A 14321-nucleotide genomic window follows, 5' to 3' on the forward strand; every position below is an offset into this window, starting at 1 on the left:
TCGCAGATTTTCTGGGTATGTAGTCGATTAGTGGTAGATATGGCCTGATTTCTTTCTAGAATCGTTTTTGCATTCCATAGATGTCAAGGAAGAGAATTCCTGTTCTTTAGAGTTTTATTCAGTATGTCGCCAAAAACTGCATTGCTCATTCTTGCCGATGGAGCCGAAGAGATGGAGGCAGTAATCACAGCCGATATTCTGAGAAGGGGTGGAGTCGAGGTTATTTCCAGTGATTTCAAATTCTATCTGTTTTGCTCTGTCATGTCTTTCCTAAGTGATCAGTCCTGAATTTAGGTGACCTACGCAGGACTTAACGGACCAAATCCTGTTAAGTGCTCCAGGAAGACAGTGATTACACCAGACAGTGCGTTGAAAGATGTAATGTCAAAAACATTTGACGTTGTGATCCTTCCTGGAGGTCAGCCTGGTAGCAATACATTGGCTGGAGTAAGTTTTATATTCTCTGTGGGAATGTGCTTGTCATGTTCTTCTTGGAGGTATGAGAAAGAATAGTTTCGAATCATCGTGGAATCATGTTAGTATGATGGTCTCATTTGTTCTTTATCGTAGAAGTTAAAGAAAACTTTTGGAATACTCTTTTTTCTTTCCTGCTGCCGGAGTGCTACTGACCTTTAGAGATACCCGAGTAGTATTAGGCACTCCGGCGGCAGGAAAAACTACCACGAGGGGTGAATTGCTAAAGATTCTGAGAGTACTCTCACCTAAATTACAAACTTTTTCAAAGTCCGAGGGAGCAATCCGTTTGGAGAGCATTTTAGAAAGAAATAGATGGGCCTACCCTACCTCCTGATCCATTCATCTGTTAATTACTTGGTCGACGGGCCGGTATCATTGCCTGATGCAGTTTCTTGCATGTTAGCCGAGACGCATTGTCCTTGAACACAGCTTCGCCTAACCTTCTCGATCTGCAGCCAAGATCATGCACAGAATCACCCATCCGTCATTGTTCCATATCCTGCGAGACTTGGCCTTTCGCGTGAACTACGTCTCTAAGCTGAGTACCTCAAATAACTTAGAACGGCAATATCTGGCAGTTCAGTGTAACGAAACAGAGAGTTGTTTGCAAAAATTGTACGCTCTCTAGGTATTTGACCTATTTGGATTGGACTTTGACAGTATGCTAGACAATAACGCCTCTTCCCAATATCTGGATAATTTCCGCTATATAACTGTACAGGTTGTATAGTTCGTGTGTGCCTAGCGCGAATACTGAAGTATTAGGTGAAGTAAAAAGTCCTGAGTGTTTTTTTTTGTTAAATTTCGGCGATGAGATTAACATAGTTAGGACTAACCGATTTAAATTAAATATGCTACGTTTTGTTAGGTGACTTTTGTCGATTTTGTTAGTAATTTCATATCTCCGCAACTGAAGAATCTATCGTCCATATTGACCAAAAAACCTGACCACCTCATTTTCACAAGGCTCTTTTGAGACCAGTTTTGTATACCATGAAAAACATTTTTCAAATGCTCGAAAAGATGATAGTCACTTGGTGCCAGGTCTGGACTATAAGACGGGTGCGGTAGAACCACCCATTTAAGCTCTCGGAGCTTTTGACGCGTCGTTAAAGATGTGTTCAACCTGGCGCTATCTTGATGGAACACAACAACTTTTCTCTTGGCCAATTCTGGCCGCTTCTAGTCGACTGCCTGCTTTATTCTGGTCAATTGTTAGCGTAAAGGTTCGAATTGAGTGTTTGGCCCAATAAGAGGTGGTCATTGTGGATGATTCCTTTCAATCCCTCCAAACCCACTGCAAAATCTTCTTGGCCGGGTTTGGCGATTGTTTTGGCGGCTCAGCGCGATTGGACTGCGATCTTTTTCGGTTTTTGTTCTCCTAATATCACCGTATAGTGTGAACTCGATGTGATGTTTACATCGTCAGATATGGCTCACTAAAGTCATCTAACGAAAACGCTCAGAGCTTTTTATTTCACTCAACACTTGTTTGTGTTTAGCATAAACAGGGCCATGGCGAGCAGGTAGCAATCAGAATAGTATACGCGGTCCCTTGACCTTCTATTCTTGCATGTCGTTTGTTTTTGACCACTTCTTTAGAGTATTGCCCATGTTCGACTGTCTTTGAATCTCGGCATATTCAAACGTAGTTTTCAATTGATTTCCTTGAGCTGTAGCTAAGATTGTTATTGATCACCTTTATTAAACAACGGCTAACGTCTCGGCGTTATCGCCTTCGTCAGAGCCTGGAAAGTTCAAAGCCATTAGTGATTTATCTCCTCAAGCGTCTCATCACCCTACCGAAAGCATCCAAACGGTAGACAAACTCAAACAGCAACACATTGGCTAGTACTTACTTACTTAGTAGGATGCCGGATGCTTTCTGTAGGGTGACGAGGCGTCTGATTGGATAAATCACTAATGGCTTTGAATTTTCCAGGCCCTGACGAAGACGATAACGCCGAAACTTTAGCCGTTGTTTAATAAAGGCGATCAATACCAATCTTGGCTACAGCTCAAGGAAATCAATTAAAAACACTTCTTTGGAATTTAGAGACACATCTATGAGACTAGACTTTGCAATTGTGTCCCATCTACGGTCTTGCCATTGACTTCACTGTCATCTATTTAGAATGATTCCGACTCCGATCCCATAGAGTGTGTGATTCTTTTCCTGCCTTTCTTGAGTAGTATTGAAGCTTTTCCTCTCTGTTTGAAATTGTTTGAATCGCCCGTTCCAATCCCTGCCGGAATTTGTGGCTTTGGATGTCAAGTGGGTAATCCTTCTTCTACATTAAATATCACATAACCTCTCCACTGACATTCGAAATCCGTCTCCAGCTTTGGTAGTGCGTGCAGGTGCACTCTAGTTCATACGTCTTAGTTGTTTGTCCACAGAAAATGAAATGTTCTTTAGGCACTGACATCACTCAACAGTTGTTATCATACATGTAGTTCCGAGATGTATTCTCAAAAACCCTGCCATGAGATGGATTCCTGAAAGCAGCTTTCATTCTTACGACATCTTTCATTCTCCTTCGAACCATCTTTTGGGAATAGCTCTGGAACATGCATGAGTAGGATTTTTTTTTTTTTCAGAGTGACGTTGTCGGGCAGGTGTTGAAAGCTCATCATACCGCCGGGAAGTATGTGGCAGCGATCTGTGCAGCACCCATAGCACTAAAATCCCACTCTATCCCGGCTGCACTGGTGACAAGTCATCCGTGTGTTAGGAAGCAGCTTGAAGATGGAGGTTAGTGTGGATTTCCCGGGAGTGATGTCAAAGTCAGCGCATTACGAAATTGATGCACTAGTCTCCCACGAATAAATAGGGTTGGTGTATAGTTCATGAGCAGTTCATGAGTGATCACGCCCAACTCATAGTAATCCAGAAATCGACATGTGAAACAGCCTTGTGTGATCCCATCTCCCTAACGGTTCACCTTATCACACGATAGAACGACTTCGTCGTTATCCAAACTTTGCAATCTAACTAACATAACGCAGATAAACACCAAAAGCTGCACTACCTCCACAGTAGGAGCGGCACGCAGCAGGTTGCCATCGTTCCAATACCCATGATAAGTTGCATCGTTGAGACGACGGAATCACACAAGGCTGTTCCATTTGTTTTTCCTGAATTACTAATGAATCTGGAATTGAGCGAAATTACGCTCGTTCTCGTCAACTGCACCACTATCCCTATTTATTCCCAAAGAGATTCGAATATCATCAATGCGATGCACTGCCTTTAAATGATCCAACATTCAGTTGCTAAATAGGTCAGCAGGACAACGGTGACACATTGGCTCTAAATTTTTCTAGGATACAAGTACAGCGAAGAGCGTGTGGTTGTCGCCGACCGTGTGGTAACCAGCCGTGGACCTGGAACAGCATTTGAATTCGGCTTGAAACTTGTCGAGTTGCTCGTCGGACACGAGAAATCGAAGGAGCTGGTGGAGCCGATGCTTGTGAAGTTGTAAGAATAGCCTACTATGTGTATTGTCACTTTTTTAGTTATTTACATAATATTGGTATGTTGTTAGCAGTCTTATTTGACTTTAGATTCAGAATTTCTTCATTTTTTCTTAGTTTACCGGTGTCTGTGTTGTTTACTTGTAGCTAGTTGTTATTTTGCAGCTGTTTTACGTGTTTAAAGGAGGATTGGAATAAATTTTATGTTTTTCTTCGATTATGTCTTGTTCGATTTGTTTTCTAGAGCAATGATTGCAACATTTTTCCATCTAAGTAAATACATCTAGTTGCTGATTCACCTTCTATTGATTAGAAATTTAAAAATCTCTATGTTCTTGTTGAAACCTCGACATTGTGAACTGAATTTATCTTCTCTGCTTTTGGGAGCGAGATTTTTGTGAAATTCTATTTATGGCATGCATTTCAACAATCTCGCCTTTATCAAAGGCCTGATAATGATTCGAAGTCTTTGATGCTATGCACATTTCATAAAACGTTCCTCTCTCTTTTTGCCAAGCCTCGATATCGTTCTAAGTGACTAGCAGGGCTGGTTCTTATAAATTGTCAACCTAGGCGAATTAGATCTACATACTAGGCTTTATTCTTAAGTATGGCCGGCTGAATACCGTCAAAGAACTGCATGTGGGAGAATTTTATAGCTCACAAAGTTTTGAGAATGGCATAAAGCCATTAGATAAGTCAGTATATAATCACTATTTTTTTTTAAATTCATGGATAGATTCCTGTCACAAATCCAGAATGCTTCTAATGTCTTTCCTGCAGATATTTTTTCCACCTGCACTTTATTTCAAACTCTTTCATTCCTGTCATTTAAATGTAAAAGGAAATATAGTTCAAGAGCTGCTGAATTGTTTTGGGAAATCAGATGCATTCATTCTATAATTAATATTCTAATAAAAGGAAACTCGAACAATATCCAGATTCCATGTTGTTTTTTCATTTATTCCGAGGGTTTTTTTTTTTAAATAAAATTGGAGTTAAACGTGCCGTTCTTCGCAAGTTACTAAATGGAATGTTTTATTATGTTTCTGCAGACTGAAGTTTCAAGCAATGTAACCAACAATCCCGAATATTCCGGATGGAAGGAGAGGTACGTGAGTGAGCATCTGGAGCTTCATTGGTCCCGACCGCCTGCTCCTGTTGAGAGGTTTTCTCTCCTCGCGCACGACATAGCTCGTATACCCTCGAATCAACACTTAAAGACATCACCTCACGAATCTGACGTGGTACGGATTTCCGACGGCCAAAGACTGTACGGGGACGTAGATTGCAAAAACGGGTGGCACCTCTCTCATTTCTCTCTGCATCACTGTAAACAGACGACTTCGGAATGCGGTTCCTTCATTGCAAGGCACCACCCTTGCCCCCCGCCCCCGTCTGCGATTCGTCGAATGAAATGAATTGCCCACCGAGGCGGGGCGCAGGGGTGGCGCGTTGCAACAGAGGAAGTCGTAAGGAATCGCATTCCGAAGCCGTCTGTTTGCATTGATTCAGAGAGAGAGATCCCACCCGTTTACGCAACCTACGCCCCCGTATAGTTTTTGGCTGTCGAAAATCCATTTCACGTCAGATTCGGGGGTGATGCCTTCAAGCTGATGTCCATTTCTGTGCAGTCATGTAGATTCCACATACATCTTTTTTTTTGAAATGAAATGTCCCCTAGAGGTCGTAATTGTAGAACTGTCAGTTGAATTTATCTGTTTGTTTGTTAGATAAACATTGTAAACTGTAAACTTAGATAAACCTGTAAACTACATTGTTGTTCTTATAGATGCATGTATCCTCTATATATATACAACAAAAACGATACTATAAGTAAAATATGTTTCCGGCCGTTTTAGTTTTTTTTATCGGAAATAAAAAATTAGCTAGGCATGGTCAGTTCTACAATATATATGTAAGATTGACGCAATTTTTACTCAGATATCCGTAAAATACTATTTCCAACAATTTTCAAACAGAATAAAATAATGAAGTCATTTTTCTTCTCGTCCTTAGTGCACACTGCGCCAAATTTGCACTGATGTGGAACGATTTGTTCATTGATTAACACGGGCTTTTCCCTTCTTTCCTATGTACGATAAAACACTGTGGATATCGGTTTCTATTCGACGATCATTCACGATTGCCTTGAACAGGTACATAGAAATTGTTCATATATGAGTGATGTTTTATCTAATCGATAAATCAATTACATTCTTTCCATAACTTCAAGTGAACGAAGCAGTAGCCATTTTTCTATTTCTGACTTTATTTTATCTGTCTCCTTATGATGAACTTTTCCCAGCTTAGTCATAACAAGAGAATCCCGTGAAAATTAAATTCCTAGACGAGTATATAAATTCTCTGCAATTGTTCACAAATGGTCTTGGCCTAGAAATAAATCTTCAAGCAAAGCGGCAACAACTAAAGATGCACCTTCCGAATTTGAGTGCAAATACCGCCACTGACCGTTTTTTTTCTCCAGGATCCTTTAATTTTTCTGTACTTGATATTTGATTTATTGTATCTGTATTCGAAAAATGATTTGATTTTGCTGTAAATGCTGGAAAAAGCAGTTTCAAATTTTATTCTGTAAGTAGAAGTCTTCCGGGCCGTTTTTTTACGGCAATTAGAAAGTGGTGAACGGAATCAGCCTTCTCTCAGTAATCTACGATCCCGTATACGAATGCTCCACCGGAAATCCGTACCACTCCAGATTCGTGGGGTGATGTCTTTAAACGAGCCATTCGAGCACGAATCTTATTATGAATCACATCATCGCTGCAGATATCCAAGCGCAACTTCCAAACGAACTGTTCTTTCCCCTAAAGAATCAGGGAATATCCAATTCCTCTTTCCACAGAGAAAATACATGTTGTAAATGTTGAGCTCTAGCGTTGGGTTTCTAGAAGTTACGTGGAACGAGCAGCACAGCCTCATTGGCTCAGGGGCAGAGCGTCTGTCTAGTAAACAGAAGGACGCTGGTTCGATTCCAGCATGAGGCATTTCTTTGTTAACGTCGGCTTTTCTTGCTGCACGTTTTATCGTGAATGTTGTTGGGTCGAGTTGATATTTTCTTAATGCCCTTAGTGCACTTAAGCTCCTTTCTAGCACACCTAACTGACAAAGTAGGACGGTGGTCTGTTTTCAACATGCGCAAGGCTGTAAATGTTTGATTTTCCCTCAAAATTTTGCAAATAGGAATAGAATAGAAATAAATAATTTTGCAAATATTTAATATTTCAAATTAACGTTGTTAGTGACTTTTTCATATGATCCACAAAAAAAGCTTATGGGACCTTGGATACCGTAGAGGTCAAATCATATCAGTATAATTAAAGCAGTGCTAAAGCAGCATCCATTCTAGCGTCAAATTTCACGAAAGTATGGTTTGAATACGGTATCGATCGAAGAAGCGCACATTTTATGCTCTCATTTCTATCTTCTTATTTTTTACCTTATGTCAATTGTGTATCGAACCTCTAAGCGGCTTTAGTTGTTCATAAAATTCTATTCGTTTTGTGTTTCACCGTATTTCTTTACATCTCCTTGGTTCACGTATTACAGGAACGACAGCGGCCAACTAACTTTATCAAAATAGTACATTTTCATACATTTTCAGCAGTTCTAGAACTAAATTAACATGTGTATCTAGATTTCCCTCTGAAAATAATACTTTTAGTGTTTTTGTTTCTGTTACGGTCATTACAGTAAACTTCCATTCCTAATAATCTTTTGGCGCAATTCTGATCAGCCATGTTTTCGGCTATAGACTCGCAATTAAAACTATGTGGATATACGTTGTTCCATCCAGGACTTAACGAAGTTTACATCAGGGAATGGCGATATTTCTGAGAAAGAAATGAAAATGAAAGGATTAGTAGAAGTTATCGAGGAAGATTACGGATTCACAATTTAAAAAAATCACAAAAAAAGGGAAGAAAAACCGTAGAAATCAGTGTTGATGTGAATTTGAGATATCAGGAGCAAAGGTGCATCGTACGATTATTATTGGATACCAAAAGGTGTCACAATGCCTTATTTGGATTTGATCTCCATTAATCGTTAAAACAGAGGTGTCGAACCAAAGTCCTATTGACTACATCAAGCTAAGCCGACGTTTACGGTAAAATTTAATAGTAATGAGATGGCAAAACATAAGCGAATGCCTCGTGGTGGACATGAGACCTTTCTGGGACCTTCTACTATTATGATGATTCCATTATGATTTAAACAAGCGGATGAACGTGCTCTCGGCGTGAGCTGATCGTGTATTGTTATCAGAAGGTCAAAGGATGAAGAATAAAGCGTCTGGCGCTAATCAATCCGCTTGGGATCCACCTACGCGATCGACTTCAATTCAGAATCGTTCGAGGTTCACGAACGTGTGTAACTGGCCCATACATTGCCTTGTGGGGGCTGGCCGATGTGACAAATCAGTGTTTTTATCCTCCCTGACAAGTGCGGTACCAATTCATCCAAACCCCACAGGGATGAAGGGCCTGGTGAGCAGTAGGGCGGATTCGAACCTACGATCGATTGTGCAGACAGCGGAACCTCTGACCGACTGCGCTCCCCGGACGGAAATAATAACCGAAAACTGAATTATTTCTTAACGATAGAATTTCTACAGTGAATTTTCGAAGCTTTTAAAAGCTAATTAATTTCATTTGTACAACTGTAACTTTGTATCTTTGATTTCTTCTCAAGTTTTCTCAGCTCAGCTCAACTTTGCCTTTGTTCATAGAATTTTTCTCCTATTTGAGTGATTTACCACAGAGTACTAAAATAGGTGTGTTGAACGATACTGCGATGATCACTGAATGACATATGGTAGACGCTGGGCCTTTACAGCAAAAAACCTTTTCACCAAAGTCATCTATCTCGCACCTTCTCCGAACCTTTTTCTTTTGTTTCTTGTTTTTCGTTCCCAAGATAAATTCAGATTTTGGAAAATTCACTTCTTCTGTACTGTTCAACTACGCACTTCTATACTTTCATATTATTAATGCAATCCACATTTTTCTCCTAAATACAGACTGTCATAAAATGCGAACTTTTAGCAAAGGAAATAATTCGCATTTGTTCCTTCTTGGCTCGAACGTAGGCGAACGAAATAAATCAAAATAAATAGATGAAGAAAATAAAAATTAACTAACAATAATAGACAAACAAACAAATAATACTATTACTCCAATCCTGGTTACGGATCGAACTGACTGACTCTTTTCACCAACTTTGAATTCACTTGTAATCGAACATGGTTATGTTGAAATGTATTTATTAAGTTATAACAACGTCTTCAAATATTTGAATGTCGTTCAAGAGAGAGAGAGAGAAAAAAATCTTCTAACATGAACGACATGGAAGAAAATATGCCAACTGGAACATGGTACATACACACGAGAAAGCATTGAGTGTATATAATATATACATAGAAAATCTCGTTGCGCTGAAGGGAAGGGAGAATGTGTGAGGACGAGTTCGACGTTGTTCAGATGTCACCATAAACGTCGTACTAACGCCCTCACCGCCGATTCGATGTGCATGGAACACCCAGGACATACAAACAAATTTTCTAATTGTCACATGGGTTAGCGATTAGCTGTTGCTGAGGGGCGGAGCTTAGAGCTACGTAGAAGCAAATGGGGAGATGTGGGCGGGGCGTGTAGTCTAAACGGGGACATGAACTCTTCCACAGGGATAATGGAAAGTGACTGACTAGACATGCTGTGTTTTATAGTAAGTAAATCAGAGCCGACAACGACGACGACGACGACAAAATACAATATAGAGAAATACCCTTTGAGAGGTTAAAATGCGTACACTAAATGTGTGTAGGGGCGGAGCCTGCTGTCGAACACCGCTGGACAAACAGTAACCGGGTTGATTTTGTCTACAAAAATTTTGCAATTGCGTTAGTAAGGGCAGCGATAACGCGAGGCGAAATGATTACAAAAGGGGGAAAAAAGTAGGAGAAAATAGAGTAGAGCATGATGAATAAAGGAGGAAATAGAGACGGATGTTGATGAAGATTTGAACGAATAAGAAAAAAAAAGCGAATGCCATGCATGAATGAATGATCACACGTCGGTATGTCGGAGGTTATGAATTTGCGGCCATTAGCCGTGCCTTAGCACATTCCGGGCACAGAATATCCGTGCCGTCGGTGATAAATCCCTAAAACATTGACCGATTATTTGATCAATTATCGATTCGACTAAGAACATTCGAACACTTACCTTTCCTACCAATGATGTCGTACACTGAGCGCATATGAAACAATCGTTATGCCAATGTCTGTCCTCGAACGAGATGAACTTTGCGCCACCAATACCTATAATTGCTTATTTTAGGTGCAATTACAAATAACCAGCCATGAAAACTCGTCCTTTTCCGTTGCATGAAGTATCGCGCGGAGAAAATTCGAATAGTTCAAAAAAGAATCCCTCAAAATTAGTGGGACAGCGCAAAAATAATCGATGATTTGGCAAAAAAAGTCAAAACATCGCATGTTCTTATCAAAGTTTAAGTTACGTACCAGTAATGGGCTTTGTGCATGCGTTGCATCGTTTTGCAAATAGTTCTCCGTAACAGTTGGCACAGTACGGTTTCTCATCCTTACTCGTGAATCTTTGACCTAAAAGAGGAGGATTTATGAACGCATGAAATTGAGGTATAAATCGCGTGAATTGGGCTTGTCCGGAAACCGCGAACGCGACTCGCGGGGGAGTTCCTGCGGGCGCGTTGCGGCCGTTCGGGTCAACACAAGCATCGACTGCTACATATACAGCATTTTTAAGGAGGACCGAAGGAAACAGGAATACAGCAATGCGAATTCTATTCAGGATTTAGTGAAATCGCAATTGTAATGATCTAAGAAAAAAATGTTAATTATTTTTAAAATATGCAATCTTATCGCTACATACATCACGAAGTCGACGTAACGAACTGAACGAGACAAAGAAAATGAAATTTAGAAGATAGAAAAACCTACTTTTAAAGCTTAACTTTGGTTTTATATTCACTTTTTATTATTTACCGTTGTTACTTAATTATATTCCCTTATAACCCAATCTAACAATTATTCTAGTAATTTTTTAGAATGACAACTTCTGAAAAAAGCAGAAAATCTGTGCGTGGGCTTAAAGTACGAATATTGAATAATAAAAAAAATTAATAAAATTTCTTGCTACCTGCTAGTGATACGTTGCAATGGGTGCAGCAGAAACATTCACGATGCCATGGCTCATTTTTATATGTCACACCGCCGGTTGTTATAACCTAAATAAGTGTGTTCTTGTTGGTTTTTCTAACATAAACACTGCAAAACGATGTATTTTGTAGTTGTTTATTGACTTCTTCTCGATTTGGATAGGAATAACTAATTTCTTCACTGTTCCTTATCGTCGTATGGATGATTTCAAAGGGAGCATTTAGAAAAATAAGCGAAGCGCGTGAAAAAACGACATCACTCAGAACACGACATCACTCTGGTCTCCACGCGTACTGCGCGGAAACTCGTCCAAAAGTCATGATGTCCGCGCATGTTTTTAATTATGTTCAGCTGGTTTAGCAAGTTTGGACAGCTAGATCGAACAATAGACGGAACACAAAGTCCTCAGACTACTCGTCTATGAGCAAAAGTGTTGTTACTGCTAAAAGCATCACTTATTCTATGAGATGAAGTTTCTACTGGTAGCGTCTGTGAATATTGCTAGAGAATAACGTAAAAACTCGTCCAGTTGTGCTATCTTAGTGTTTGAGGTTGGTCCTAAACGTGTGCTGTAGTACTTCTTTACTTTCGTTTTACTAGGAAAACTCGTACGCAGGAAGAGGTCCAGAATTCAGTCGACATATTTTGAAAAATTTCCAGACTGTTTATGTCAAATTAGTGTCACGCAGCTGATTTCGGAGCAGTGACTGCAGCGGACAACTCGTCCACGCATGCAAATGCAATGTGGGTCGTAATACACGAGAAACGGTTTGTATTCAATATCCTATAGTTATGTGGTTCAAAGAAAACAATGTGGTGGTACCATTTACAACTTTAATGTGTCTTAGAGTCTATGTTACGAGACATGACAACTCGTCCAATTCTACGGAAAAGATGTCACTGCGTGTAGCGAAGAGTTTGGAGAATGACCTGAGGATTTAATTGGGAATTTGCTGTTCAGCTAACTTTTAGCAGTTACAGTAACGCATAGTTTGTGCGTGGTTTGTTTCGTTGGTTCATATCTGACGATAATTTTATGAAACAGTTGCAGAATACGCGAATAACCTCCATACATTTTAACTCAATTCATTTTTGAAAGATATATGTTTTGATAAACGTGACAAACTGTCATTTTCTCCGATAATTTTATCATGACAACTCGTCCTCATTCAGGTGAAATCCGTTCCGATTTAGATTTGAACTTGCGGATGAATGAAAAAAATTCATAAATCGTCTGCAAAAAATCGCGCTGAAATTGGAGCCGATAGGGATATTTCATCTGGATGACTGGTCCAAAATATGTGAAATAATAATAATAATAACAACAAATAACCTAACCTTTTTGCATTTATTACATCTGGTAGCAAATTTCTCTTCATAGCACGATCCACAATAGACATCCTCATTTTTCGGGATAAATGACTTGGTACCAATCGGATTTTTGCAATGTGCACAGCAGAAACATTTGTCATGCCATTGCTTTCCTTTGTATTCCATCTTTTTCATACCTATACAAAAAAAGAATGTGATTCATAAAGATTGAATAGCATCTGCTGAAAATCTAGAAATAGAAAATTTCCAAGAGAAATGGAGCGGGCGCGAGGGTCCCAATGATAAAAGTGGCGATTGATTGATGTTCCTTGTCTTAAACCCATGAAAGTTGTCAGTAGAGAGGCTATAATGCTCACATAACCCCCTCTTTAAGGAGCCTTTCACAATAGAAATAGTAATTTGGGAGAAAAGCTTGGGGATTTGGGACATGGGACATAGGAAATGGGACCAGAGCCACGTCCCCTCCCTATTCGTATTTTATATCAGATCTTATGGGCCACACTCCTCCAGAAATTATACAAATAAGACAAAATACAGACGAATAAGGGAAAAGACACGCTAGAACTTAGGGATTTCAGTATTTTGACACAGCTGTCAGATTCTAATCGCATCATGAGCGCGTCCACCACGAGCCACACAAATCACTGCGAAAATAACACCGAAAGCGCAGCAAACAGAATTTCGGCGATGGCGAGGAAACTCGTACAAATCGCCAAGAATCATCCAAGATGATCAGAGATCTCTTTTTGATGGCCACGTAAGCCAGCCAGTTGAGCTTATATGGTCATCCTAGCGAAACATGGATCCATGCATACTAGGATTATCTTGTCGTACTTATATATTCATGCAAAACACATTCTTTGGGGTTTCGCCTTCTGAAAAAAGACAAAGGAAAATCTCTTGAAACAGAAGACAAAAAAAAACAAAATATGTTTTTTTTTGTGAATTTGAAAAGAAAAAACGAACCGTACAAGAGCAGAGCAAGAGAGAAATGGTGCTTTTATTGAGAAACGATATCCAGAAGTTCTTTAAAAGGCTATTCGGAATTTTTCGGAAAGAACTGATTACTGATTTTTCGAGAAAAATTCGAGCGAACCTATACTATGAAACATTTTCAATGACCTTTTAATGATTAATGATTTTTGAATGATCTTTTACTTTTAATGAGATTTTATTTTTAATGTTTATTTGTTTAATAAAGTTTAAATAAGGTTTTAGACGCTTCAATGATTCAATGATCAACGAACTTCTAATGACCAGCAGTGTACGTACCTTGCAGCAAAATTATCGGAAATTTAAAGAGAAATTGTCAAAAAAAGAGAGTTAATTTTTTAAAAAGCAAAAAAAAAATAAAGAGTTGATAGTAATCATATTTTACAAAACTTGTCGAAATACACTTTCACTTAGCAAAGACGTTCAAGCGTTTTGTAACGTTGAAACGTCGGATTTTTCGTAGATTCTTATTCTAAGAACGAATTATTTAAAGGAATTATATGAAACGCTTCAGATCTCTTGAAAAATTGATCCTAGAGTGACTTTTACATGCACTTAGAAGTACAAAGATTTAACTAGTAAGGTCCGGGATCAAATGGTATAGTGAAAAATTCTTTTCATAGAAATACCCTATAATTTTTCCTGAACTAACACCTTCTCAAAAATTAGCCGAGAAATTTTTTGTTAAGCATGCAGTTTTTGTACCATTCCCTAGGGAAAATAAAAAATGGAAGTGGTACGAAAACTGGAAAAAAAGGAAAAGAATGAGAAGGGAAAGGAATTCGAGCATAAGTAGAAGGCGACAGTTGAAAATAATCAGAAG

General features: G+C 39.2%; 2 protein-coding genes across 4 annotated transcripts in view; one reads left to right on the forward strand and one right to left on the reverse strand.

Annotated features, from left to right (window-relative positions):
- Positions 1–123: 123 nt before the first annotated feature.
- RB195_007530 (uncharacterized protein) lies at positions 124–3962 on the forward strand (the record flags this gene model as incomplete). Its single annotated transcript, XM_064181205.1, has 4 exons — positions 124–219; positions 295–447; positions 3079–3232; positions 3805–3962. The coding sequence occupies 4 exons, from the start codon at positions 124–126 to the stop codon at positions 3960–3962; spliced, it is 561 nt and encodes a 186-aa protein (XP_064038014.1).
- A 6100-nt stretch (positions 3963–10062) lies between these two features.
- RB195_007531 (uncharacterized protein) overlaps positions 10063–14321 on the reverse strand; it is a gene marked incomplete at both ends in the record, with an annotated part of 166133 nt that continues 161874 nt past the window's right edge. For all 3 annotated transcript variants that reach the window (XM_064181211.1, XM_064181210.1, XM_064181208.1), the window contains 5 exons: positions 10063–10137; positions 10200–10294; positions 10499–10597; positions 11154–11241; positions 12512–12681. In XM_064181211.1, the coding sequence (XP_064038015.1) occupies positions 10063–10137; positions 10200–10294; positions 10499–10597; positions 11154–11241; positions 12512–12681 (527 nt within the window). The remainder of the gene's footprint in view (positions 10138–10199; positions 10295–10498; positions 10598–11153; positions 11242–12511; positions 12682–14321) is intronic.

Source organism: Necator americanus, chromosome I (assembly GCF_031761385.1).
Source record: "Necator americanus strain Aroian chromosome I, whole genome shotgun sequence".
In the NCBI taxonomy this organism is placed as follows: Eukaryota; Metazoa; Nematoda; class Chromadorea; order Rhabditida; family Ancylostomatidae; genus Necator; species Necator americanus.